We start from the raw sequence: 27,242 nt of genomic DNA, 5'->3' as shown, positions 1-27,242 counted from the left end.
TCCACCCCTTCTGAGGTTTGGTGAGAGATCCACCCCTTCTGAGGTTAAGCGAGGGGTCCACCCCTTCTGAGGTTAAGCGAGGGGTCCACTCCTACTACGGTTAGATGAGAGGACTACAGAAACAGACATCAGGTTAGAGGTCCAGGTCACATCTATTGAGGATCGGGTGATGTTCCTGCCGTTAAATTAATGCCCACACTTGCACAGGCAGGTAGATGTGAGCTCACCCCCTTCTGAGGTGAAGACAGCGGTAAACTCCTACTTAGGGTAGGGTAGAAATCTAACGCTGCTAAGGGTAGTCTAGAGGTCTCGTCTACTTAGGATCGACCTCCATTACTGAGGTCAGTTTGGAAATGTGTTTATACTCCAGCGCACAGCGGGTCAGTTTGTTGGATCTTGTTTGTGGTGGGAGATGGGACACATTTTTGGCATCAGTTTTTTCTAAGGAAGCACAAGCCGTGACAGCGCTGCAGAATTGATCGTCTTCTAATGGGAGGCAGATTGACACACTGTGTCAGAGACACACTGCTGTGTTAAAGACACAAGGCATGTGCACCCCTTGCTCGAGCCAAAAGAAAGGTGCTAAAAGAAACTAATACTCAACAGTATTTGATACCCATCAACCGAAATGCATTCATGCAGTAAAGAGAGCCCTGCATGCAGCATTGTCTCTAACTCCTATTGCGTGTCAGTAATGCAATACAACAGCAAGTGCTTTCCAAGAAACCTGAAGCTCATTAAAAATACAAGAGCCAGTTCCTATCCTGGCACTAGATGAAAGGACCCGCCCTAAGCTGCATGTACTGTCCAGCTTGCAAGTAATGTTTCCAATCCTAATTAAAAAGCATTTACTGTGCTTGACCTCCAGACCTTGTAATCAGAAAGCACAAACCAGGTATCAAAGATAGCAGGTATGATGGTATTTATATGAAGCTGTCCTGTTAAGAAGTGGTAAATGTGTGAGCAAATGGACATTAGTGAAGTCCTGCTGCTTGATATACTAAATTGCAGAGAATGAAATATGTAGGTAGACATAGAACCTTCACCCACACCTTATGAAGGTAAGAAGTCCGCGTAAAAGCCAAAGAATGTACAGCAAGCTCGAAAAAAGTGTTAAAGGGGACCGCAGCCTGACATGTATGCCCCAGGGCAATAAGTGAGCTCAGAAGAGCAGTAGGTATTTTAGTAACCTGTTGAAGTCTAAGTCCCCAGAAAGTTCCTCTTATCCCATGGATAGTACCTCTTCAAGCACCAGAAGCGACTCTCCTCCCACCAGGACATGGTGCGATACTCCTCCAACCTGGCACTCATGCTCCCAAGTCACGATCCATCTCGTATGAACATCTTGTGCGGATCCACACTCCTTGCTCCTGCTATATCCCTACAACCGGTTAGTGCCAGAGGCAGGTGGGCAGCCCAGTGGATGGGGAGGGGACAGAAGGAGATGTGAAGGTGGATGCAGTCGAGTTCTGTGCACTGATTCAAAGTTGGAGAATAAACCGCACTAAACCAACCAAAAACCTTGATATCAGCCCCAAGGGTTCTCAACAGGAGCTCGGCACACACTTACAATCAAAATTCTGTCTGCACCAACCCCACTCAAGCACAAAAATGCACGGTCAATGAGCAGCCTCCATCTTTTGTTCAAACAACAAAGTCACAAGAGATTTGGGGACTTGGTGTCTTTGGATCCTACATCTCATCCACGGCTCCTTACCATTTCACGTCTCTGCACCTTTATTTCCTTCGTACATGCACTTCTCTGGAGAGCACAGAAATCATTCATGTTTCAGTTAGTAATCACACTCCAAGGAGAACCTCACAGTGGTGAGCATCCTTATGTCTGCTCACAGTGCATATGAACTATAGATATCTAATATATCTATATATATATTTTTTTTTTCCATATGAAAACAAAGATGTGAGCACCCTTACTTCTGCCCACAGCAGTAAGCACCCTTACTTCAGCCCACAGTAGTGAAAATCCTTACTTCTGCTCAGAGTAGTAAGCACCCTTACTTCTGACCACAGCTGTAAGCATCCTTACTTATGGTCACTTCTCTATTTCCGAGCATCAGCAAGTACAAAGTATGGATCACTCAGGCATTTGAGGTCTGTAGCAGCGGTTAAACTGAAGACACCTACAAAGCAGCGTCTTTCCAGTTTCGACCAGGAACATGATGGTCTCCCAATTTAAAAAGGCTACACGGGGGAGGGGGGGGGGGTGTAGGAGCATTCACAGGACAACTGCAATGCTAAGGAATAAATTGCCTTTTACACTAAAAACAGCTCCTTCTCTTCTCAGTTTCAGAAAAGCCTTAAAAACCTGGCTTTTTACACAGGATGGATAAAGCATCTTACCCTCCTGCTTATCACATTGGCTATTTCTGTTAACCTTGATCAGAGTTCTATAGGGCCAAGAAGCCCTCGGGCATAAGCCGCGCTTTATAAGTTTTATTTACATTACATTACATTCCCCCAGGGCCTGGCCATTTACAGATGGGAAAGAGGCGCTGCGCAGTCCCTTTCCTGGGCCAAGTTGGGCCTAAGGGACCCCATCCCCTGGGGCCCGGCCATTTAAAGTGGGTGTGTCCAGGGTTCCCACTCTCCCCTGGGACTGGGGGGAGGGGGGGGGGGAGCATGAAGGCCCCCGCGGTCCCTGCCAGTTCTCTACCTCCTGCGGGAGCCGGCATTGCTATGACACACAGGGAGCTGCTAACATGCAGCTCCCTGTGTGTCAAAGCAAATGCTCTGCTTCTAGAGAGCGAGAGCATTGTTTATGCTCTCGCTTGCTGGAAGCAGAGAACACTTTGCTATGGCTTGGTGACAGTGGTAAAGTTCGAGCCAAGCCATAGCAAACAGCTATGTCACAGGGGTGGGCACCCAGGGACATAGCAGGATCAGGACCTGGAGGGGGGGGGGAGGGGGTAGCAGTCATCAGGGCCATCTATGGCTCCTGGAGGGGGGGCCCCCTCCTTTCTTCCATTTTGCCCAAGGGAGTTTGAGAGGACCACCCCATTCGAAAAGAAAATAAGCCCCGAGAGGTTGTGGTCTCCGAGGTCTCCCCTGCCTTCAATTACAAAGAAGCATGGGAAGGTGGCCGTCCCCCGGGCAATGTTAATCCCCAAGAGAGGGAACCCGTGCACACCCCTCCCCTATTAAAACAAATGCCCCTTTATCTGGCCCACTTTAAAAAAGAAAGCGTCTTTCTCATGGAAATGTGATAAAGAAGTATCTCCTACAGGGACCCAACTCTTGGTCGCTACTGAAAAGTTCAATCTTTAGCAGTTTCATCCTCCATTTTCCTCAGGCCCAGAGGCACAGATAACGAGATGGCCAGATTTAGGGGCTCCAAAAACAACATCAAAAGCAAGAGGGGAACAAACACATAAGAAAAATACCAGCTGGGGATCACTGGATCAACACAGAGCTCCCAATGATAATAATGCAGACAGCACAGGAAGGCTCCATGAGCATGCAAAGCTTAACAGCATGAAAATACCTTTATTCCAATTAGCAATAAACTATTACCTTATATCCTCAGAGTACTAAAGTGTCTGAAAATAGCTTTCCTTTAGTAATCACTTGCACTGAAACACCAATGAATGATAGTCCTTTAGTTATTCCCATGAACAACTTCTACACCAATCCAGAAGGCCCCATGGGACTTCCCCATATCAAGATAAGCCTGCATACCCTTTTCTGCAAATCCCGTGGTCTCTGCCCCCATCACAGTTCCTCCTCTTTCCCCACAAGGCCATCAGGTTAAGTAAAGTGAGCCTACTCTATTGTGCTGAGTCCAATGCACTACCTGCTTTTATTTCATGGTAGTAATGGAGGACCGCCTCACATGCAGTGCAGAAGTATCTAATTCACAGACCCTAGAGGTAAGCATCTCAGCCACCACGGGCCTTGCCAGAAGGTTGTCTGTGGTCAAGCACGATGTGTGTTTAACTCACCATCTTCAGAGCTCACAGGATCTGTTACACTAGGTCTTTCATGGACCACAGAAAACCCAGCTTTGTGGAGAATCACGTCAGTGATCAACTAAACAGATGTCTGGTTACAGAAGGCCTTCAGGGTGATTACAAAAAGTAGAATCATTCACTATACAGTCCAGTTTCTTTTATGATCCCTACAGTGTGCCACAATACACGAGCCTTATTCACTGGATGGTCCTACCTGCCATAGGCAAAGCGTCTGTCCTTATGGTGATCGCCAAAGGTGTCCCAGAGCCGCAGAGATACGCTGACCTCATCTACGACGTCCCGAGACCTTTCCAGCACCTGCAGAGTGTGGAACAATTACTGATCTTTAGCATCTGAGCTATGGACCACACTCTCCCATGCACACCCTGCTCTGTTGTCCATCACGGTTCAAACAATCTTCCACAGAGATCTCCTGCTTCCAGCCTCAGCTTCTTCACTCATTCCAGAAGGCTCAGCTTGACCCATCACACTTTACAAACGCTGCTGCTCTGTTACCAAGGGCTCTTCCACACAGATCTCCTGCTTCCAGCTTCAGCTTCTACTTCACTAATTCCAGAAGGCTCGGCTTGACCCATCACACTTTACAAACGCTGCTGCTCTGTTACCAAGGGCTCTTCCATAGCATTCGCCTGCTTCCAGCCTCATCTTCTTCACTCATTCTAGAAGGCTCACCTTGACCCATCACACTTTACAAACACAACACTGCTTTGTTACCAAGGGCTCTTCCACACAGATCTGCTTCCAGTCTCAGCTTCTTCACTCATTCCAGAAGGCTCGGCTTGACCCATCACACTTGACAAACACAACACTGCTCTGTTATTATCCAGAGCTCACAGATGGTCCCTGCTCTACACCCTCATGCACTACCCTCCCAATGGTTTTAAGGACTCTAATTATGCCTCTCATCCTCCTTTGATTATACTCTCCCCTGTCCTTATGCATTCTCCTGACCATGCACCTGTGCCATATGCATTTTGGCATGCGCACCTCTTAGTTACACTGAGCTCCTGAGTGCACTCTATCATGTTCTCTCAACTCTTAGTATCTTTCTGCTCCTTTTTACTCATTCTCATCTCCACTTTCTGTGCCGCTTGTTCATTTTCTCACATCCGCTCTTCTCATCAAGGTCCTAACACCTCTAAACCGTCTCACTCCTGCTCGGTGCAAGACATTTCTGTTCACATACCGCATTCTTCAAAGATGCGCATCATACCTCCATGTTCCACCTGCTGGGCCCCTCTTACCTCTTGGCAGACGCGGTACTGGTCAATGGCCCAAACAGTAGGCACGTGCGTGGCCAGCAGCTGGTACTGAGTGAGGGTGGCATTGCAGGCTCTGGCACAGATGAGACGTGTCTTCCCCACTGCATTATCGCCGACCACCACACATTTAATGGTTTCAACATTGGGTCGTTCATAGTCCAAATCAATATCCATCGGATGGCAGCTAGGGAAAAAGCAAGAGATTGGACCTTTCAATGCACAAAGTCACCATCAAAGGGGCGCTCAGAAGATCATGGAATTAACCATAACGAGGGAGAGCGCATCTCAACTTCCTCCCCCAAACCACTCGGCGTATCCACAAAATCACTCTTAGGGCTTCCTTCCCCAAAAATCGAACTAGGTAGGTTGAACTTTCATGTCCACAGTTAAAGATTACCAATGGAGAGAATGAGCATTCATTCAATTTCCTGGGCAGCAGCACCATGAAGGAGGCCTTTCTCAGGTCCAATGAAGAGTGAGTGACAGGTGACCGTGTGTTAAGGTTCAGCAATGCCATGGACAGATATGGTAAACCACAAGACCAACGGTTGAGCCCTTCGTAAACGCCATCCACACCTGAGAAGAACAAAATACTCCTACATCCGCTAGTATTTATACTACATGCTTGGCTGGTTTCAAGGGGGATTCATGGTCCACTCGCTGACTTGCCTCGCTGGTCACTAACTCATCCATGCTAATAAGTAGGGGACTCCCTTGCAGCTAACGTACAGACTCTTTCCAACCTGCATTCCTTCAGAGTCCTTAAATCCCATCTTTTCCAACGTCATCACACAGAGTGCACCTAACATTGCCCAGTGTTTATGATGCAATGATGAATGCAGGGTTCAACTCATTGCTACGGTCACAAGGCACTTGTGTTTTATTGTTGATACTGTGCACTCCTTTATAATCCAACTGCACTGCTGTGTGTTAGAAGCAAAGTCGACTACTTCCTACTTGCACAGTAGTGTTACAGAAAACTAACAAAGCAATAAGTAGCCTTTTCTACCCGGTTCCTGGCTCTACAAGACTGCTATAAAAGTCATCCTCTCAACACGGTCACCTACAATTCAACCCTTCCATCCACACGCCGTGAACAAAACCACTAACAACCGCTGCACACAGCGCATCTCACCAAACCATCTCAGACACCTCTTCCTCAACACATAACTCACACCAAACCCAGTAACTTCTAATACACTGGAGAAATTTAAACTGCTCCTGCTGTGTTGTGCTACTCGTCTCTACCAATCACCCCGAAACACCCACTGATGTTTCCATGTACCAGCAGCCCCTAAACACCCACTGATGTGTCCATGTACCAGCAGCCCCTAAACACCCACTGATGTGTCCATGTACCAGCAGCCACTAAACACCCACTGATGTGTCCATGTACCAGCAGCCCCTAAACACCCACTGATGTGTCCATGTACCAGCAGCCCCTAAACACCCACTGATGTGTCCATGTACCAGCAGCCCCTAAACACCCACTGATGTGTCCATGTACCAGCAGCCCCTAAACACCCACTGATGTGTCCATGTACCAGCAGCCCCTAAACACCCACTGATGTGTCCATGTACCAGCAGCCCCTAAATACCCACTGATGTGTCCATGTACCAGCAGCCCCTAAACACCCACTGATGTGTCCATGTACCAGCAGCCCCTAAATACCCACTGATGTGTCCATGTACCAGTAGCCCCTAAACACCCACTGATGTGTCCATGTACCAGCAGCCCCTAAACACCCACTGATGTGTCCATGTACCAGCAGCCCCTAAATACCCACTGATGTGTCCATGTACCATCAGCTCCTAAACACCCACTGATGTGTCCATGTACCAGCAGCCCCTAAACACCCACTGATGTGTCCAATATACCAGCAGCCCCTAAACACCCACTGATGTGTCCATGTACCAGCAGCCCCTAAACACCCACTGATGTGTCCATGTACCAGCAGCCCCTAAACACCCACTGATGTGTCCATGTACCAGCAGAACAGAACAGAAGGATTCACGCACTTATTCATGAACTGCTTCTGTTCCAAGTAACCCTGCTTGTTGCAAACAACAAACTACTGTTGATATGTGTTGCAATTCTTCATATTCGAGCTGTAATTCACAAATATGATCAGGTTATTTCGAATAACCGACAATTAAGCAGCAGTGCCTAAAACAGGAATTACATGTAACATATGAAAGGTATGATAAGCTCATAGCCGATCAACTGGGTCACACCAAAACCAGGTCGGCAACAGCGAACACAGAATGAGCAGTAAATTGGGCAACCACAGTCCTAGTCTAGGCTCAGAACAGTTATGGCTACCGTTGTTAATCATTGGCTACAAAGATGCTCCCAAAGATGCTTCCTGGAGGCGAGATGTGGGGTAGGTTCTCGCAGTTCAGCAGGTAGCCCCAAGATGAAGCTGTAGCCCCGGAGAAGGGTTGCTTCAGGGCTTTGCATAATCTGAGCTTGGGGAGCCGAGAACCGTCATCTCTCAGCCCCAGTCAGCCCCCGTTTGTTAAACCATCAACACACTTCTTAGAAGTGCCGGACAAGAAAAGGACGTACGATCAACTGGGTATAAGATAGTAAGGGCAGACAGGAAGCCCCACTAATGATTGCATCATTTTACTACATGAGACTAAATCTAAGCCACTTCTAGATCGAATTACTGTAGATTTCGAGGAGTGTGGACCCCCCAACAAGGAACAGACACAAAATCATCCCCTACACGAGAAGGCCCCTGAGCTGGGCACAGTGCTGCGGCAACAAATGATGGACAGAATGCTGAATAAATCAAACATTCTCCCCGAGTCAAGAGATCTGGATTAAATCCATCGTTCTTTTGCTCACTATGCCACCATTTCCTCTTAGTGAATTGTTGTAAAAACGTTTTAAAGAGCAGGCAGTGGTCCCACGAACCACTGCCTACTCTTAGAAAATGAAAAGAAAACTTTTCATTATTCTTTTTGAAACGTATCCCGTTTTTAGGTCTCACCTGGCGTAAGACTGCGCAAACATGCGCAGTCTCGCTGGCGAAATTTAATGATTTGAGGAGATTTCTCTAGTGGGCTTTAAGCCCCGCCCCTCTTTTCCATTGGCTGGCGTCACCGTTTATGCTAAATGGTGGCCAGCCATTGGAAAAGAACGTCTAGTGAAGTACAATTTTCTCTTTTAGAGCTTTAGAGCCGTCCCAGTTGGACTGGCTGCCCCGACTTACTGCTGGCGTAAAAGTTTTTTTTATCGTTATGGGGCCAAACACATGGCAGCAAGATATGGATAAGCGCACAACATAAAATTGTAACAGTTTGTAAGGTTGTGGCGTGCTGCTGGGGTATCACTCTTTGATCCAGAGTGTCGAAGCAAATAACCAAATAAGCGTATCCTGAAGGTAGGAGACGTCCCCCTGCGCACAGCTCAAAGCCCCTGGGAACAGGGGTTAGTGAGGTTTCAACACTCAGTGTTCATAAGTTTAGAAAGAATGAGATACAGCAAACTTTGATTGGATGTTTCAGTCGATATTTAGTGAATCATATCAGTGAATAATCATCCATTTGAATCCAAATGTTAATCATTACAGAGATTGGCCCAATGCATTTCGGTCCCGAACGGACCTTCGTCAGGGGACGTATCTATAAAGTATGATAAAACACAAGAGTCAGGAAGTCAACTGACGAGAATATAGCTGTCATTACATTAATAAGTTGAAGGTGATTAGGTGTTCAAATGTGTGGCTTAATAGTATTAATCAAACATGCACGGTGAGAAATAACAAAGCGTCTGTGGATCAAAGCTGTGAGGTCCGGTTAGTCCGTAGATATAACGGTGTGAAAAACTAAACCGAATGTAACGACGTGATCGGGTGAAGTCATAAGTCGTAATGGGTGAAGGAGTGACTCTATGGAATGTAATCGTGAGTTTGTTAATGGTGGTCGGTATAAACAGGATTCTAAACAAAAAGAAAAAGAAAAAATCGTGTGCAAACGGGCTATGCCGGTTCAAGTGTACTAGATGAAAGCTGTGGTGCTCGAGCACAAAATATACCAGTGCACTGCTGCGTTAAGAATAACGTGGTTTAGAAATAAAATATAACTGCTGAAATAAGGAGGTGAAGAAAAACTTACGAAACGCGGTGCGCTTCCATGGTGCTCCGGCTATCTCGTGGTTAACATTAACGCGAACGCAGAAACGCGCTTCCGAGGTGATTTTAGTAACGTGCCAAATAAATAAAGAAAGAGGACTACTCTAGACGGATAGGTGCGGGCGCCATATTGAGATGACGGAAATAACAGGGAAGAGTAACAAGAACAGTGTGCTTGAGGTGATGATAAATGTAGTTGAATAAAAACGATGAGAGAGAAATAAAAGTAGAACAGTGAAGAGAAATAAAAAAGGATGGGTAGATGAGTAAACAGTGAAAATAGGATGAAAACAGTTAAGGCTGGAATAACAGGGTCTAAAACAATGGAACATAAGAAGCTGAGGTGAAGAGATCACAGGTAACACAAGAATTCCATGCGGTCATTGAGTCCATTCGGCTTCATTGAGTTCAACAGTTTGATCCAATGATTTTCCCTGCGGAAAAGCAGATTGTGGATGTCTCTTCCTTCTTTGGGTTCCACAGTTTCAAGTACCATGAATTTCAGTTGACTGATGTTGTGATGGAATTCAGTAAAGAGTGCGGCTATGGTGGATTTTGTGTTGTTGGTACGGATGTTGCTCTTATGTTCTAGAATCCTAGTCTTCACTTTTCTTTCAGTTTTGCCAACATACACAAATCCACAAGGACATTTGAGAAGGTAGATAATGTTCATGGTGTTGCATGTAGCATTAACTTTGAGGTTGATTTTGTGACCCTTCATAGGATGGTTGATGAAGGGACCGGTAAACACGTTGTTGCAGTTGCTACAATTGTAGCAGGGTCTGGTTCCTTTGTATGTCGTAGATGAGGATATGTCGATGGGTTGAGTGAGGATTTCTTTGAGATTTTTACCTCTTCTGAATGCAAAAATGGGTTTGTCTTTGAATAGCCCTCTAAAATCCGGTTCTATGGTCAGTATTGGCCAATGCCTTAGAATTAATCTTTTGTAATGATTACTCATGGTGGAAAATTTTGATACCACAACTGCTCGTTGGCTGGTGGGTTTGACCGATTTGGTTAAGAGTTGATTTCTGGAGATTGTGGAACAACGTTGTGTGGCTTGTGTTAAAACTTGTTGTGGATATCCTCTTTGGGAAAACTTGTTGAGCATCTTTTCCATTTCTTGGGTGCAAGTGTCGGGCTGTGAGACAATCCGTTTTACACGTAGTAGTTGTGAATATGGTAGGTGGTTTTTGAGTGCTGATTGATGAAAGCTGTTGAAGTGTAACAGGTTGTTACGGTCAGTTTTTTTGCGGTGTATAGTAGTGTGAGAAGTTGGCCTGGTATATGCTGTTCACTAGTTCTAGTGACCACCTTGTACCATGCCAAGCAACCCTTATGGTGTGGTTGTAAGTCAACCTTTTCGGACTAGCTGCCCTAGTGGTAGCGTAGGCTAAGCAGTCTTTGAGGCTAAACTCGTGATGCGTGTTAAGCAAGCTGTTTTACCAATAGTAACCCCCTTTTATACCAATGAAAGGACACCACACAGATATATATTCAAAATATACATGTATTTATTTCTCAAAGTAACCCCTAGTCTCTTTATGAGCACAGGAGCACAAATCGTCAAACAAGATTATCACAGAATACACAGAAGTTGCACTTTATATGGATAGGCCCTGGTGGCCACTCAAACCATATACTAAAATAGTGGTATAAGTACCACGAACAGAAAAGGGAAAAGGCCTAGGGCCTCTAGAATCGCTGGGCCTACAAGGAGCTAACGTCAGTTAGTGACCAGGAGGTCCACGGGTGGCGTGTGCAGAGCAAATAGTCACACGCGGGCTCCCATAGGTTTCAATGGGTGCGTAAAAAGTACAAAGTTACTGCAAAAGGAATCTTCCGGATGACCTAGGAACTTAAGATTTGGAACACAGGCACTAGAGATGTAATACTACACTTGGGCACAGGTGTGCCAGCTTTACCTCACCCACAGGAAGCGGGTGCATAGGCCTCGTAGTGCGTCGGGTTTCTTCTATCTGTTCCGTGGGGCCTGTAGACAAAAGTGCTGCAGGCGGTCGGTCGGGAAGAGATGCAGTGGATCCAAGAGTGGATCGGAGATGTTGAAGACCTGTAAGCAGAGGGGACAGTGTTCACAGTCACTAGCCAGTGACCAGCGTGGCACCAGGTGGGTACCAGGCGATGTCGTGTGCAAACAGGTGATGAGGGGTAGCTTGTCTCCGCAGCCACGTGGTCCCTGAAGGTCGACGACGTCCAGGAGTCGAGTCACGAGCTGTCCCACGCAGGCTCTCGCTGTCGGCGGTGTCGGCGACTTGATCGAAGCAAACAAGCCTTGGCAAAAGCAATTGTTGTAGGCAAGGAGTTTAAGCTGTTGGTTCTGACCAGCAAGGTCAGAGGGATTGCTCCTTTGGAGGGGAGCAAGAGCCAGTCTGGAGCAACCAGACCAGCGGTGTTTGTCGTAGATTTCGTCGCCAAGATGGCCACTAGCCAGCGGGCCAGCAACCGGTTAGGCGCGTCGAGTGGCAAAATGCAGAAGGGCCCCACGCAGATCGTGGAGATGCTGGAGGGCTCACCTTTGGTGCAGATGCTGCTCGAGGGTTGGGCTTCTCAGGACCCAAAGCACAACTTGGAGGGAGCCTCGGTTGTTGCACTGGTCAGCTTGTCGTAGTCGTTCCAAGATGGCTGGCTCCACGTGTCTCGGTGCCTCCACGGGTCTCCTCTTTGCAGGGACTGTGGATCGGGCGGTGAGAGGTCTGGAGGTCCAGGTCTTGTCAGTCTCTGGGCTCGGGCTCCGGCGGGAGGCGGCGGCAAAGCAGACGGTGATTCGCTGGATGGTGCTTGCGTTAGCAAGGTGGTCACTCCCTGACCACAGGGGAGATTTTCTTCAGTCTTCTGTGCAGCAGAATGTCGAAGTTCCCGTCTTCTTCTTAGTTTCAAGTTGATTCCAGGATGTCTAAAGTCTTAGGACACAGCTCCTACCTTTATTCGGATTCTAGGGGCCGGACTACCTGCTAGGTCCCTCCCTATGGGTGGGACCAGGAAGGGGGGTGGTTACACCCCCAATCCTTTGTCCAGCTCGCCCCAGGCCCGGGACTGGTGTGCCCCAGGACCGGTTTGAACTGGCATATGCACCGAGGCTCCTTGTGAGCCACAGGCATGTCTGGTTTCTTTCAAGCCCTACCTGACCAATACACAAAATCCTGTCTGGGGTGGTGCACGCACCTCCCCTGGCAGGAAACCCTTTGTCCACACCTCCCAAGCTGGAAGGACTCCCAGCAGCAGGAGGGCAGACTTGTGTCTGTGGTGGCAGCATCCATTTTGTGGAGCTGAGGCTATGTCTGATTTTACCCGGGTTTCAGGCACTGTACATGTCGTGTCCCTCTAGAAGGGTGGAATGCTAACCCCGTCGCCAGAATTGGCGAGGGGTTAGTATTCCAATTCGTATGACACCTTACTCGACATGTTTTGATAAAGCCAAACCAAAGATAGCATTTAACCGCGAGGTTCATAATGCACTTAAGAGTATATGGTATGACGATATCTGGAAACAGTAGAAGGAAGTTGTTCCGACCACTGCAGACAGGCTCAGCTCATGCCAGAGCACCATCTCACATGGAACCAAGCACTCTGCCTTCAGGATTGTTAAGGCCTGCCATAGGAGTGACTTATAGGTTACCAGGTGTCCCATTTAAGTTTAGGTATAGGTATACTACACCTAAGTAAGAGGTGATTACACCAACTTACCCCAGCTGAGTGATCAGCCAGTTGTGTCAGATTGTTAGGCCAAGCCTGGGGTGGCATAATACATGCTTCAGCCCCTGGCAGGCCTTGGATACACCAATGCCCTGGGTACCTAGTGTACACTGGTACAGGGGCTGACAGGGTGATCCAACCAATTGGGTATGTACCTAGGGTACATGGAGTCCATTTTACAGAGAGAGCAGATAGCCTGAGAGCCTGAATGGCAGGATCTCAGGCCAACTAAGTCGAAAAACCAGCTAGACACTAGGCAAAAATTTGGGGGTAACCATAGTCAGATATCCACCTTCCTACACAACCCCCCCCCAAACGAAGGGAGATAAGGCTGACCTTGACCAGGTAAGCCTATATTGCCCAAGTGGCCATATAAGGAGGAACCAGCACTGGCATGGTTACCCCCTGTCTCATGGTCCACTAAGCAATCCCTCACCCTAAGGGTATCAGAGGGTCTCCACCATAGGGAATCTCTACCTGTGGTGTGTCTTGGCAAAGTAAAAGGCTGGTGTTGAGATGGAGTACTGAAGTGAGTGTCCTCAAAGTGAGGCCTCAGCTTCCTCCAATCATCCTCCACCATGGATGCCTTTCTTTCTTTAACTGAGTTGCACTGTGCTCTCAGGGTCAGCCTCTGGCTACCTAAAGCTGGAGGCTGGGTCCCTTTTGTGGGCTTACTGGAGGGACAGGTCAGGTTTGGGGCCCTAAGGTCCCATGTTTGCCTGTGCCCAACAGAATCCCCCTGGGGGAGGTCCCTAACTACCTGTAAAGGAGATCCCTCAGGAATGTTTTTACCCATCACCTGACTAGGGCTACTAGCCAGGCAATCCTCATTCTTTTGATGGGGGGGTTCTTGTGGACAGGGGCCCTCTGGGGGTCCACTGGCCTCCCTGACCTCTGCAGCCCTGGGCTGACTGAGGCAGGGTAGAGAGAGGCAGGCTACCTGCACCAGACTGGATCCCACCTTGGAAGGGGCCACTGACATCAGAGGCTCTGCCAGGCCAGGCCTGGCTACCTCTGGGGCAGTTCCTTCACAAGGGGTGAGGTCAGATCCCTGAGGAGGCTGACCTTTTCCTAATGTCTGGGGAGAGGGAGACTTTTCTTCCTCCCCACTACTCTCAGTTTGTGTGGAGTGATCCATTGTTTCAGGCTTCACTACACCTATGTCAGTCTGAGTATAGGCTGAGACCATTACAGCCTTGCCAACCTTTTCAGGGGGGCACTCAGTTTGTGTTTGAGCTGTGACTGTCACAGCTCTGCCAGTCCCTACAGGGAAGTCTGTCTGTGCCTGGGCTGTGGCTACCACTGCCCTTCCAACCTTTTCAGGGAGGAAATCTATTTGGACAGGGGTTGTGAATGGCACAACCCCCCTACCCTTTTGTGAAAGGCCTACCATTTTAGAATGGGTGTCTTGTTCAACTCCAGCCCAAGCTGAGAGTTCTAAGTCATTCCCCAGTAAGCAGTCTACAGGCAAGGTTGGGGACACTGCTACCCTTTTAGGGCCAGTGACCCCTCCCCAGCTGAGACATACCTCTGCCATGGGATGACTGTTCTGTTTGCCATCAATGTTAGTCACCTGGTAGGAGAAACCGGGCAAAAGCTGCTCAGAGGGAACTAGCCAATGGGCCACCATTGTGATGCTAGCCCCAGTGTCTCTGTAGGCCTCAGCTTTTGTACCATTGATGTAGGGCTCCTGTCTGTACCTACCCAAAGTGTTGGGACAGGCAGTGAAGTTGGCAAACCCCATGCCACCATCACAGACAAGAGTGGTTGCTGTAGGGGAATTGGCTAAGCCAGGGTCCCCCTGTGTTCCCCAAGTAAACCCACCCAGATTTCTGGGGGCACTCCCACCACCTGGGGGATTACTGCTGACAGTAATAGGTGGTGTGACAGGAGTAATTGGAGGAACAGTTTTGTTTTTAGCCCTTGGGCAACCGCTGTCAGTTTTCCAATGCCCAGGAGTTTTACACTCATGGCAGTAGGGCTTTTTAGCTGTGGTAGAGGAGGGAGCTTGGGACCCACCACCCTGTGTGGAGTTTTGGGGCCCTGAGGACGGTTTCTCTTTTTCTTTATCCCCACCCTTCTCTTGAGGCTTGGTGGTATCTTTCTTTTGGTCACCACCCTGGTTTTTAGGCCTGATCCTGGTCCTGACCCATTTATCTGCCCTCTTTCCCAATTCTTGGGGAGAGGTCAAATCTGAGTCTACCAGGTGTTGATGGAGAAGCTGGTTTTGACAATTACTTAAAATCTGCTCTCTCATCATCAAATTGTACAATCCTGTATAATCAGACACCTTACTTCCCAGCAACCAACCCTCCAAAGCCTTAGTGGCACATTCCACATATTCAGACCAGTCCTGAGTCTGTGTCTTCTGGGTGTCTCTGAACATTAACCTGTACTGTTCAGTGGTTAAGCCTAACCCATCAACTAGGACACTCTTCAGGACTCTGTAATTTCTGACATCCTCTTCTCTAACAGTGAGGAGTCTATCTCTGCCTCTCCCCTCAAAGGAGAGCCATAAGATTGCTGCCCACTGGTCTTCAGGAACCTGCTGCACTTTGCAGGCTCTCTCAAGAGCAGTCATCCATTTGTGGATGTCATCCCCACTTTTGTAGGGGGGCACAATCTTGGACAGGTTCCTATTGTCAAAGACCCTATCTTTGTCCCTAGGGACATTGCTGCCACCAGTGGGTATAGACCCACTCTCTCTATGCTGCCTAGCCTTGCTCAGTTTTTCTTCCATCAGGGCTACTTCTAGCTCCTGCTTCCTGATCCTCAGCTGGGCTTCCTGCATTCTGGCCTCATGTTCCCTCCTCTGAGGGGTGGTCAGTCTCCTTCTGGAGTGACCTTGAGAGCCTCTAGAGCCATGGGAAGCATTGGAGTCACCTGAGCGATTCCTTTGCCTTCCAAGCCCTGTGTTAAGTCCACTGGGGAGATCCAATGGGGTGAACCCACTGTCAGTCCCCAATAGCCTTAGTTTAGCTGGGCCAAGTATAACACTTGGCACTGGGCTAGTTCTCCCTTCATCCCCACTCACATCTGTATCCCCATCACTTTCTTCCTCTGTGGTAGGCATCCCATCTAAGGGGTGACTATTGGGAAGGGGTACTTCAGTGGCATCTTTAGAAGGGGGGCCTCCTGTTCCTGTCCCTAAGGGGGCTAACTGGGAAGCTTTCTTGAGTGCTCTCTGATTCTCATCATTCTGTAAGAGCTCTCTGAGCTCAGCAGAGTTTGGGTTCTTGGGCTGTTTAAGGCCTCTAAGAGTTGCCAAATGCCTGAGCTCATTCTGATTAAGGGTAGCAAAGCTGGATGGTGCCCTCTGGGGGTCACTCTCAACAGAGATGGGTACAGTGGACCCCTCTGCCCCGGCCATTGCTCTTAAGTGTGGGTGGATGTGTTGCAATCTACCTACACTTGGGTTTACCTACTAAACCTATCTAGTAGTTGTAGTCAGGGTGTGCTACTCCCTTTGCTCTACAACAACTAAGTTCAGTAGAACTTAAGTATATCTAATCTTGTTTTATATGTACCTACAGGTACCTATGTGATCTTTCAATTGGTAACCAAGAGATTACAATGGTAAAACACAGCAAGCTCAAATCCAACCGCTGCTCACCAATGTGAGAAGTTGGCCTGGTATATGCTGTTCACTAGTTCTAGTGACCACCTTGTACCATGCCAAGCAACCCTTATGGTGTGGTTGTAAGTCAACCTTTTCGGACTAGCTGCCCTAGTGGTAGCGTAGGCTAAGCAGTCTTTGAGGCTAAACTCGTGATGCGTGTTAAGCAAGCTGTTTTACCAATAGTAACCCCCTTTTATACCAATGAAAGGACACCACACAGATATATATTCAAAATATACATGTATTTATTTCTCAAAGTAACCCCTAGTCTCTTTATGAGCACAGGAGCACAAATCGTCAAACAAGATTATCACAGAATACACAGAAGTTGCACTTTATATGGATAGGCCCTGGTGGCCACTCAAACCATATACTAAAATAGTGGTATAAGTACCACGAACAGAAAAGGGAAAAGGCCTAGGGCCTCTAGAATCGCTGGGCCTACAAGGAGCTAACGTCAGTTAGTGACCAGGAGGTCCACGGGTGGCGTGTGCAGAGCAAATAGTCACACGCGGGCTCCCATAGGTTTCAATGGGTGCGTAAAAAGTACAAAGTTACTGCAAAAGGAATCTTCCGGATGACCTAGGAACTTAAGATTTGGAACACAGGCACTAGAGATGTAATACTACACTTGGGCACAGGTGTGCCAGCTTTACCTCACCCACAGGAAGCGGGTGCATAGGCCTCGTAGTGCGTCGGGTTTCTTCTATCTGTTCCGTGGGGCCTGTAGACAAAAGTGCTGCAGGCGGTCGGTCGGGAAGAGATGCAGTGGATCCAAGAGTGGATCGGAGATGTTGAAGACCTGTAAGCAGAGGGGACAGTGTTCACAGTCACTAGCCAGTGACCAGCGTGGCACCAGGTGGGTACCAGGCGATGTCGTGTGCAAACAGGTGATGAGGGGTAGCTTGTCTCCGCAGCCACGTGGTCCCTGAAGGTCGACGACGTCCAGGAGTCGAGTCACGAGCTGTCCCACGCAGGCTCTCGCTGTCGGCGGTGTCGGCGACTTGATCGAAGCAAACAAGCCTTGGCAAAAGCAATTGTTGTAGGCAAGGAGTTTAAGCTGTTGGTTCTGACCAGCAAGGTCAGAGGGATTGCTCCTTTGGAGGGGAGCAAGAGCCAGTCTGGAGCAACCAGACCAGCGGTGTTTGTCGTAGATTTCGTCGCCAAGATGGCCACTAGCCAGCGGGCCAGCAACCGGTTAGGCGCGTCGAGTGGCAAAATGCAGAAGGGCCCCACGCAGATCGTGGAGATGCTGGAGGGCTCACCTTTGGTGCAGATGCTGCTCGAGGGTTGGGCTTCTCAGGACCCAAAGCACAACTTGGAGGGAGCCTCGGTTGTTGCACTGGTCAGCTTGTCGTAGTCGTTCCAAGATGGCTGGCTCCACGTGTCTCGGTGCCTCCACGGGTCTCCTCTTTGCAGGGACTGTGGATCGGGCGGTGAGAGGTCTGGAGGTCCAGGTCTTGTCAGTCTCTGGGCTCGGGCTCCGGCGGGAGGCGGCGGCAAAGCAGACGGTGATTCGCTGGATGGTGCTTGCGTTAGCAAGGTGGTCACTCCCTGACCACAGGGGAGATTTTCTTCAGTCTTCTGTGCAGCAGAATGTCGAAGTTCCCGTCTTCTTCTTAGTTTCAAGTTGATTCCAGGATGTCTAAAGTCTTAGGACACAGCTCCTACCTTTATTCGGATTCTAGGGGCCGGACTACCTGCTAGGTCCCTCCCTATGGGTGGGACCAGGAAGGGGGGTGGTTACACCCCCAATCCTTTGTCCAGCTCGCCCCAGGCCCGGGACTGGTGTGCCCCAGGACCGGTTTGAACTGGCATATGCACCGAGGCTCCTTGTGAGCCACAGGCATGTCTGGTTTCTTTCAAGCCCTACCTGACCAATACACAAAATCCTGTCTGGGGTGGTGCACGCACCTCCCCTGGCAGGAAACCCTTTGTCCACACCTCCCAAGCTGGAAGGACTCCCAGCAGCAGGAGGGCAGACTTGTGTCTGTGGTGGCAGCATCCATTTTGTGGAGCTGAGGCTATGTCTGATTTTACCCGGGTTTCAGGCACTGTACATGTCGTGTCCCTCTAGAAGGGTGGAATGCTAACCCCGTCGCCAGAATTGGCGAGGGGTTAGTATTCCAATTCGTATGACACCTTACTCGACATGTTTTGATAAAGCCAAACCAAAGATAGCATTTAACCGCGAGGTTCATAATGCACTTAAGAGTATATGGTATGACGATATCTGGAAACAGTAGAAGGAAGTTGTTCCGACCACTGCAGACAGGCTCAGCTCATGCCAGAGCACCATCTCACATGGAACCAAGCACTCTGCCTTCAGGATTGTTAAGGCCTGCCATAGGAGTGACTTATAGGTTACCAGGTGTCCCATTTAAGTTTAGGTATAGGTATACTACACCTAAGTAAGAGGTGATTACACCAACTTACCCCAGCTGAGTGATCAGCCAGTTGTGTCAGATTGTTAGGCCAAGCCTGGGGTGGCATAATACATGCTTCAGCCCCTGGCAGGCCTTGGATACACCAATGCCCTGGGTACCTAGTGTACACTGGTACAGGGGCTGACAGGGTGATCCAACCAATTGGGTATGTACCTAGGGTACATGGAGTCCATTTTACAGAGAGAGCAGATAGCCTGAGAGCCTGAATGGCAGGATCTCAGGCCAACTAAGTCGAAAAACCAGCTAGACACTAGGCAAAAATTTGGGGGTAACCATAGTCAGATATCCACCTTCCTACAAGTAGTTTCTAGCTTGTTGTGAATACGACTGATTTTAACGTCGAGAAATGTGGCAGAATACTCTTGCATTTCGAAGGTGAATTGAATTCTTTCGTTGATGGTGTTCAAGGTGTTGAGTGCTGCCATGAGTTCAGAATGTGCTCCTCTCCAAATAAAAAAGATATCGTCAATGTATCTGAGAAAAATGATGACATGATTTTGCCATGTGTTGTTATTCAGTATATTTTCAGTTTCTAATTTTTCCATGAAGATATTGGCATATGCCGGTGCGGCACAATTGCCCATCGATGTACCAGTGAGCTGTAAATACCATTGGTCTTGCCATTTGAAGTAGCTATGATAAAGGGTGTAGTATAGTAGTTCTAAAAGAAACAATTGTAGTTGAGGATCCAGGTTTGAATGTACAAGCGTGTGTTCGATGGCGGAGATGCCTACATCGTGTGGAATGGAAGTGTACAGAGATGTCACATCGACAGTGCATAGCCAGTATTCGTTGTTGTCATCCAAGGTGATGGTATTAATTTTGTTGATGAAGTCTGTGGTGTCTCTGACATAGCTACTCATGTTTAATACAAAAGGTTGTAGGTATCTATCCAACAGTTTTCCGATGGGTTCGTGTAAACTACCTCTGGTGGAGACGATAGGACGAAAAGGAGGTTTTTCGATGTTCTTATGTATCTTTGGTAGCATGTATAAGGAAGGTGACCGGGGATGGCTTTTCAACAAAAATTTGTATGCCTTCTCTGGAATCACGCCATCATTGAGAGCTTTCAGTAGAATTTCTTGGAGAATAGATGTGAATTGTTCTGTGGGGTTGTGAGTTAACTTCATGTATGTGTCGGTGTCAGATACGTGATTTAGTACTTGTTGTGTATAGAACTCCGTATCCATGATAACTAGTGCTCCTCCCTTGTCGGCGTTCTGACATGTTATATTGGGGTTGTTGGCTAGTTTTAGGAGGATGTTGTACTCTTTGACCGAAAGGTTTCGATGTTTAGATTTCTTAGTGAAAGGTAGCGATTGTAAGTCCTTTTCCACCAATGTCTCAAAGGTGTCCAAGCTTTTGTGGCTAACGGGAGCCATGTAGGTACTGGGTGATTTGAGACCTTTTAAGAAATCACTTTTCTGAGGTTCTTCAATTTGAGTAACATTTTCAAAGACATTTTGAAGTTGTAGGTTGCCCATCAGTTTGAAAAAACTGATTTCCAATTCCAAGGTGTTGGTATGGCAGGTGGGTACAAAGGATGTACCTTTTTGTAGGGTTTTAAGTTCCATGGAGTTCAATGAGTAAGAGGAAATGTTGATAACCAGGTTGTCGTCATCTAGGGTCTCCTGCCCCCTCTGACGTTTGCTGGTAACCGGAATGGTCTTCGGTTAGAGTGGTTCCTTGTCTTTTTCTTTGGCTCCTCCTGGGTCGTCTTAGTCCCCGGTGTCTTCTAAAAAAGAAGCCAAAGTGCCGGGGGTTGGTGCATCCGGGTGAATTATTGACGAAGGCGGTCGCATGGGTGGTTGATTAGATGGTCTGGTTCTGGTTTCGCTTCCAGATGAAGAGGTATCTGTATCAGTGTTGTGAGATGGTCGAATCTGTCTGCGTCTTGCGTATACTTCACCATGTGTAGACCTCTCCCAATTTGTAATCAATTGTATCGCGTTTATATTTGCGAATTTTCCTCTCGATTTCCACAGAATATTTATCAAGTTGTATGTTGATGTCTTCTAACATTTTGGTAAAGTCGTTGGGATCCATCATATTGGTAAGTTCAGATTTGATTGTTGAGATGTCCTTGGAGAGATCTTCCAACACCTTCGAAAGCTCTTCGATGATTAACAAGATAAGATCGAGGGAGCACTTGTTAAGAATGGCGTACCATCTTTCTACAAATTTGGGACTATGTCTGCAGAGAAGAGGTTTCAAAGCAATTCTCGGGGAATTCTCTGTGCACGATGGTATTTGATGAGGGTAGATGCGTGTAATCTTTGGTTGATTTCTCGCCTTGATAGGTATAATAATTGTCGAATGTTGCTATCTTTGTTTTTGATGCTTCATGAAGGTGTGATTTCTTCCTGAATCAATGCGTAAATTTTAGAAACATCGTCTTCAACGAAGGCAAAGGTGTCTGCTCGTAATTCTGTCATGTTTGAAATGTCGTCAAAAGCCATGTTTAAAGGTGGGTGGTGTGCTGCTTATCAAGAGCAGAAAATGAGACAATGAGAGCAAGATATGGACCGAAATGCATTGGGCCAATCTCTGTAATGATTAACATTTGGATTCAAATGGATGATTATTCACTGATATGATTCACTAAATATCGACTGAAACATCCAATCAAAGTTTGCTGTATCTCATTCTTTCTAAACTTATGAACACTGAGTGTTGAAACGTCACTAACCCCTGTTCCCAGGGGCTTTGAGCTGTGCGCAGGGGGACGTCTCCTACCTTCAGGATACGCTTATTTGGTTATTTGCCAAACACATGGCCCCATAAAGATAAGAAACCAGTCAGGCGAGCCAGTCCAACTGGGACGGCTCTAAAAGAGAAAAAAAAGCGGGAGGCGTTGTTTGTTTTTATTCCCGTAGTATAATACAAAACGTGTTGTCTGATATTTCACAAAGCCAGAAAACTGTGAAATACGATAATATTTTAGAGGCTTCCTATTGTTTTACTGAATAGAAAGCTGTGCTTGTGGTTATGCTCAAGCCTTCTTCTCTTTACAAAGCGGCGGAGGACCGAGGGGTTCCTGACTTTCATTTCTACAAGGAAGGACAAAGCACTTTTTCACGATTCAGTTTAACTCGGTTGCCGTCCGTTCTCTGTATCGCTGCGCTCTCGCCATTGCCTGGGTAGGAAGGGAGTGTCATCATAATAGAGTGACGTCATTGACCTGTGCCGTTGCTTGGTCTGTGGATAGTGTTTGGGGCTCACGCCCCCGGTTTTGCTAGTGTACCGGCCGCTACCCCAGGCCCGGAGGAAAAGAGGTGGGGGAAATAACGAGGCCGCAGGCATGACTTTGCGAGGTTAGTAAGAAAGCGGGACTCTAGCAGCTGTTGGTATTTTTGTGCATTAGAAAGATTTTATTTCAGAGAACTGGTGGGGGGGAGGGGACGTGGTGAGCATGTTCGCGGGACGTGTAGTTTTGTGTGTGTGCACCACATCAATAGTGCTATTGACATTTGTATATGTTGTTAACCCCTCGCATATTTAGTCTGTTCTTCATTTTTTGCTCCTCTCATTTCATTCAACAATTTAATGATTTTCTTACTAGACCTATCAAAAATGTGTGCTCAGTGTGTTGCACTCGAAAATAAGGGTCGTCCAGCTTCTCTCTGCAAATTGACACTCACTGCAACTTTTAAAAGTTGGTGTTGCGGAGGGTACTTCTTAAGTGAGTAGGATATTGTTAATGGTGCGCATTGAGTGTTAGCATAGAGTTGTTGTGGCATCGTGTGATATGTGTTCTTGTTTACAAACACAATAACGTAGCAAATGGAGAGGCAACATCCCACCATCAGTTACACCAGTAATTCCATAAGTCCTAAAATTAAGGGAGAAAGGAGATGGCACGCGCGGTCAGGAGATGTACACTCCGTACGCGTGCACATCCTGGACCATGACGAGGCATAGCGTGGGAGGCATCCCGCACCACGATTAGTGGACTCATTCTGTGTCAGAATGCCCACTTTCTTGCTGTTTTTTTAAAGCAAGTGTAGCCCATGTGATGTACCAGGTCAGGAACGTCGAGCGTAGCTTCCCGTTGATGTTCACCGATTCCCTGCCTGCATAAAGTACTTATGACCATTTTCTTGGGATACTGGCTTATAACAGAGCTAGAATCGTGATACTTGCTGCTGCTTTTGGATATTTAGGGCATTTGTCTAGGCACCCCCATCTGCTTAGCCTTCCGGCAACAACGCTGTGGCAAAATAAACGTAGATACAGCGGTGCTGCCATTTTGTTACCTGTATAAAACACTGTAAAAAACAAGCATTGAAAATGCAATAGGCCTCGCCTTTTATTAAGTTAAAGCCATTTGCTTTGCTAATGGTATTATATAGCAAAGCAAATGGCTTTAACCTAATAAAAGGCGAGGCCTATTGCATTTTCAATGCTTGTTCTTTATGAAAAACGTGATGCATTTAAAAAACAAAAAAAAAAAACATTGCATTATTTAAAAGCAATCACAGACATGGTGGTCTGCTGACCCCAGAAGGCCACCATGCCCGTTATTTTAGCGATTCCCAATGGGTCACAAATTTCAACCTCCCTCACTGATATTAATAAGGTAGGTCTATCTGGGGCACACTGGGGTTTCCTAAATGTGTTCAACACACATCTGTACATCGTTGTTTGCTATTACCTGATAGCGAATAAAAACAAATTACTATTAGGTAATCGCAAACAAAGCTATGTACACGTGGCATAAAGTGAAGCAGATTACCCCAAATCCCATTTTAATAAATTAGTGGATCTGACTACGTAGGTGGTCAAACAATTGGTCGCAAAAGTCAGGCTGGTCCTAGTGCAACATGTACTAGCAGTAAATCACCACCTGTAGATAGGTCCTGGCTGCAGCGCTATCATGTACCTTCCTTCTACAAAGCAACAGGGTGACAGCCAGCACTCTGCACTACCGCTAATAAAAACCAAAAAGATGGAAGACAAGCCATCAAAACCCTTGCATGCAAACATTAAAAGAGAGGCGACACTTGGTCGACCCCGGCAGTACTATCCCAATAGCAAAGTGGCCATGTGCGCCGTCACCTGGCTCCCACCAGTTAAAGGGTGTTAACCAGTAGCATCTAGAGGTGTGGAAATGGGGTGCCGCATGCGTCTCCTTCATACAAAGCGCAACCAAAGAAGCGTCAAGCTCTGGAAGTGAGGTGAACGCGCGAGGTGCGTTTAACCTGACACTTAGTTTGTTGCCAGATGTGCAAGTATTAATAACATGCCGCTCATATACTGGTGAATCATGTTGATATTGTACGGTTATGAGCTCAAGGCATGAAAGCTGGAATAGTCTGAGCGTGTGCCGGAGTACCATGGATCTGGTTGTCTACCACATTTCGAATATGAAGAGCGTCTTATCTACTTTTCACTCATAATGGATTATGATCGTTGAGTTATTACCAAACCGTGAAACGAATCGGCTGGCTAGAACATGTTCCGCGAGAAGCACTTCAGACTAAAACAAGAATTTGTTTGCCGGACTATGAGGACTCTGATGATTCGTTTGGGAGTGCTCACAATTGCAGTTGTAACATATTACATATGGACATCTTAGCAGTGATAGTTCAGCAGTTGTTCAGTGTTTCAAAGAAGTAAATAGATGAAGATGCATGTTGACTAATTTTTAAGAATTGTCAATAAGGAGATTAACGTGTTCTTTTTGACAACATTAAATAAGGAGACTTCTTTTCAAATCAATCTGAAGAGTATTTAAAATGAGCATGGAAAAATGTTAGCGAGAAAAACTTTACACATCCAGGGAGCCCAAATATTGGGTTTAGGCAGGCAGAAGCTGTACATACTGTTTCTAAGGCCACATGCAGACACCCCGGAACCAGCAGGCAGGCCGTGGTGGCTTGCTGGGACATCTTAGCTGCTACATACGTAGAAAGACAGACGAGAGAGAGAGACGAGCAAGAGGATGGAGAACAAATGCAGGGAAACTCTAAAGAACTGTTAAAGTGTTGTACTTCTTTTTAATATTACGTTTATTAGGTGCTGTTGTTCCCACTATTTGTTTTTTAGTCACAAATATACACATGATATGGACTAGGATAGGATTCTGTATGAATAAAAGTCATAAAAATGTATTCCTAGTGTGTTCTTAAGTGTCTCAATTCATGATGAAAGGGGATTTGACACCTACTAAGAACAACTACTCCGGTGAGTCTCATAGGCCTGACTGTTGCGCAGACAGCGCTATCACCATGTGGTGCGCAGGTGGTCTGTGAATCACAGTCTTCCTGGTTACCTGCCTCCAAGGTCTGGACAGTCAAAGCTCAGGACATATTTTGAAACCCTTTCAGTGAACGGATCAGTGGTTAGTTCAACCATGTGCTCTCCCCGACTGTGGAATACATGGTTATTAATAGTCACTAACGGGGTGTGGGGCTGAGATGGCCTGCCTACAATGATACCTTCCATGTTCTACCACTGTATCTCTTGAATGTTTCATGTCCCAACCACTAAACCCTCCCTGAAACTGGCTGCGTGTGACCCTGTGTGACGAGGAGAGCCAACGAGGTGACACTGAGAACCCACTAGACAACGCTGCGAGCCCACCTCTAACGACTGACTGTGGGAATGTTTACCTCTCCCCTCTGTCTCTCCAACATACGAACACTTGGAAGCCTGAGCCTTGTACCCGGAACCAGGTAGAACAAAGTGGACAGTGTTTCTTTAACTGGGCCGACGTATCGGCCGGCTCCGCCCACCCTCATGACGAAGACGGCAGGCAGGAGGAGTTCAAATGCCGGAAGAGCTGAGATGGACGACGGCACGAACCCAGAGGAGGAAGAACGAGAGACGAAAGAATACACGGACGAGAGACCTGATTTCAAGAGGAGTGAAGGAGGAGGCTACGGAGGGGAGACCCCAACAGATCCAGAGCCAGGAGGCCAACGACCCTGTGACCCGCCCCGCCACGTTTCCGGAGAAGCGTGGCACCAGCAGGTACGCGCTCAAATCTCTGCTTGGGGCTTTAAGAAAAGGCACTAATACTTCTAGGAGCCGCTTCTCACAGAACCCTTTCCCTCACTTTCCGTCACCTAGGTCTAGTGTCTATAGCACAGTGTGACTCCTCACTCCCTTTCCCTCGTAACAGTGTGAAGTGAACACTGTACTGACCCCAGTCTCCCTTCTCTTTTGTTTCGGTCTTCACCCTGAGGTTGGCCTGAGGGACCGTATTCCCGGTGGGAGCAACAATCTGGAGCATCCCGGGCGACGAAAGCCAACCCGGAGAGTACGGACGCCTACAGAACCGGAAACCGATTTTCCCTTGCCATACTATCGCCCTGTCCGGCACTTAAAGAAGGTTGTGCAACCATTAAAACAAGAGTGTCACTACAAGTTTGCCTCCGTGTTTCCCTCGCACCCGCTACACCCTGGTCTATGGAGCCACTACTGGATCGGTCTGGATTGGAGTCTGGTGTGAAAGGTTAGAGGTATACAGAAAGCCATCATGCCAATGCAGGGTCTGTGTTACTGTTTCTATGCACTTTTTGGCACATTGCGTGCATGTTGAATTTCTCAACATGTGGTCCAATTAGGGCTCCAAGCGCGATGTTACAACTGAAAGGCATTTTGTAAACACCCTGGGTGCCCACTTCAGTCCAAAGGGGAGAACCTTGAATTACTAATGTAAATAGCTTACTACAAGCTTGAGATATTGTGTGTGCTTGAGGTACAGTGGCCACCCTTTAGGTCTCTGTCACGTAGCTTCCTTCATTTAGGAGAAGTCCAAGATAGGACTTGGCGTACACTCACAGATTGTGGTCCACCTTTGATAGCTCGGCCGGTGCATCTTTTTCTAGCAGGTACCTTGCCTGCCTTTGCTGTATCCCGGGCCTCCATTTGCTGAGGAGTCTCATCCACAGTAGCTTCAAAGTATGGCACTCCATAAAAGCCATGTCGATGACTCTCGCCTGTACTTTCTGCTTGACCCCAGGCATTCATAACCATGCATGGCTGCCTGCTGGCCGTATCCGCTGTGTCCAAGGCCACGTTTAGGCAAGTTTCAGAGATGGTCTGGATGGATCTGCATCAGG

General features: G+C 47.5%; 1 protein-coding gene across 1 annotated transcript in view; it reads right to left on the bottom strand.

Annotated features, from left to right (window-relative positions):
• LOC146863513 (rho-related BTB domain-containing protein 2-like) overlaps positions 1-27,242 on the bottom strand; it is a 708,761-nt gene that overhangs the window by 631,926 nt on the left and 49,593 nt on the right. Inside the window, exons 2-3 of the mRNA XM_085642946.1 lie at positions 5,234-5,435; positions 4,183-4,286 (exon numbers count right to left, since the gene is read on the bottom strand). Of these exons, the coding sequence (XP_085499072.1) occupies positions 4,183-4,286; positions 5,234-5,425 (296 nt within the window). The 5' untranslated portion in view covers positions 5,426-5,435. The remainder of the gene's footprint in view (positions 1-4,182; positions 4,287-5,233; positions 5,436-27,242) is intronic.

This window comes from Triturus cristatus, chromosome 2_2 (genome assembly GCF_964204655.1).
Source record: "Triturus cristatus chromosome 2_2, aTriCri1.1, whole genome shotgun sequence".
In the NCBI taxonomy this organism is placed as follows: domain Eukaryota; kingdom Metazoa; phylum Chordata; class Amphibia; order Caudata; family Salamandridae; genus Triturus; species Triturus cristatus.
Note: the sequence above shows the minus strand (reverse complement) of the source record. Positions and strands in the feature narration are given on the sequence as shown.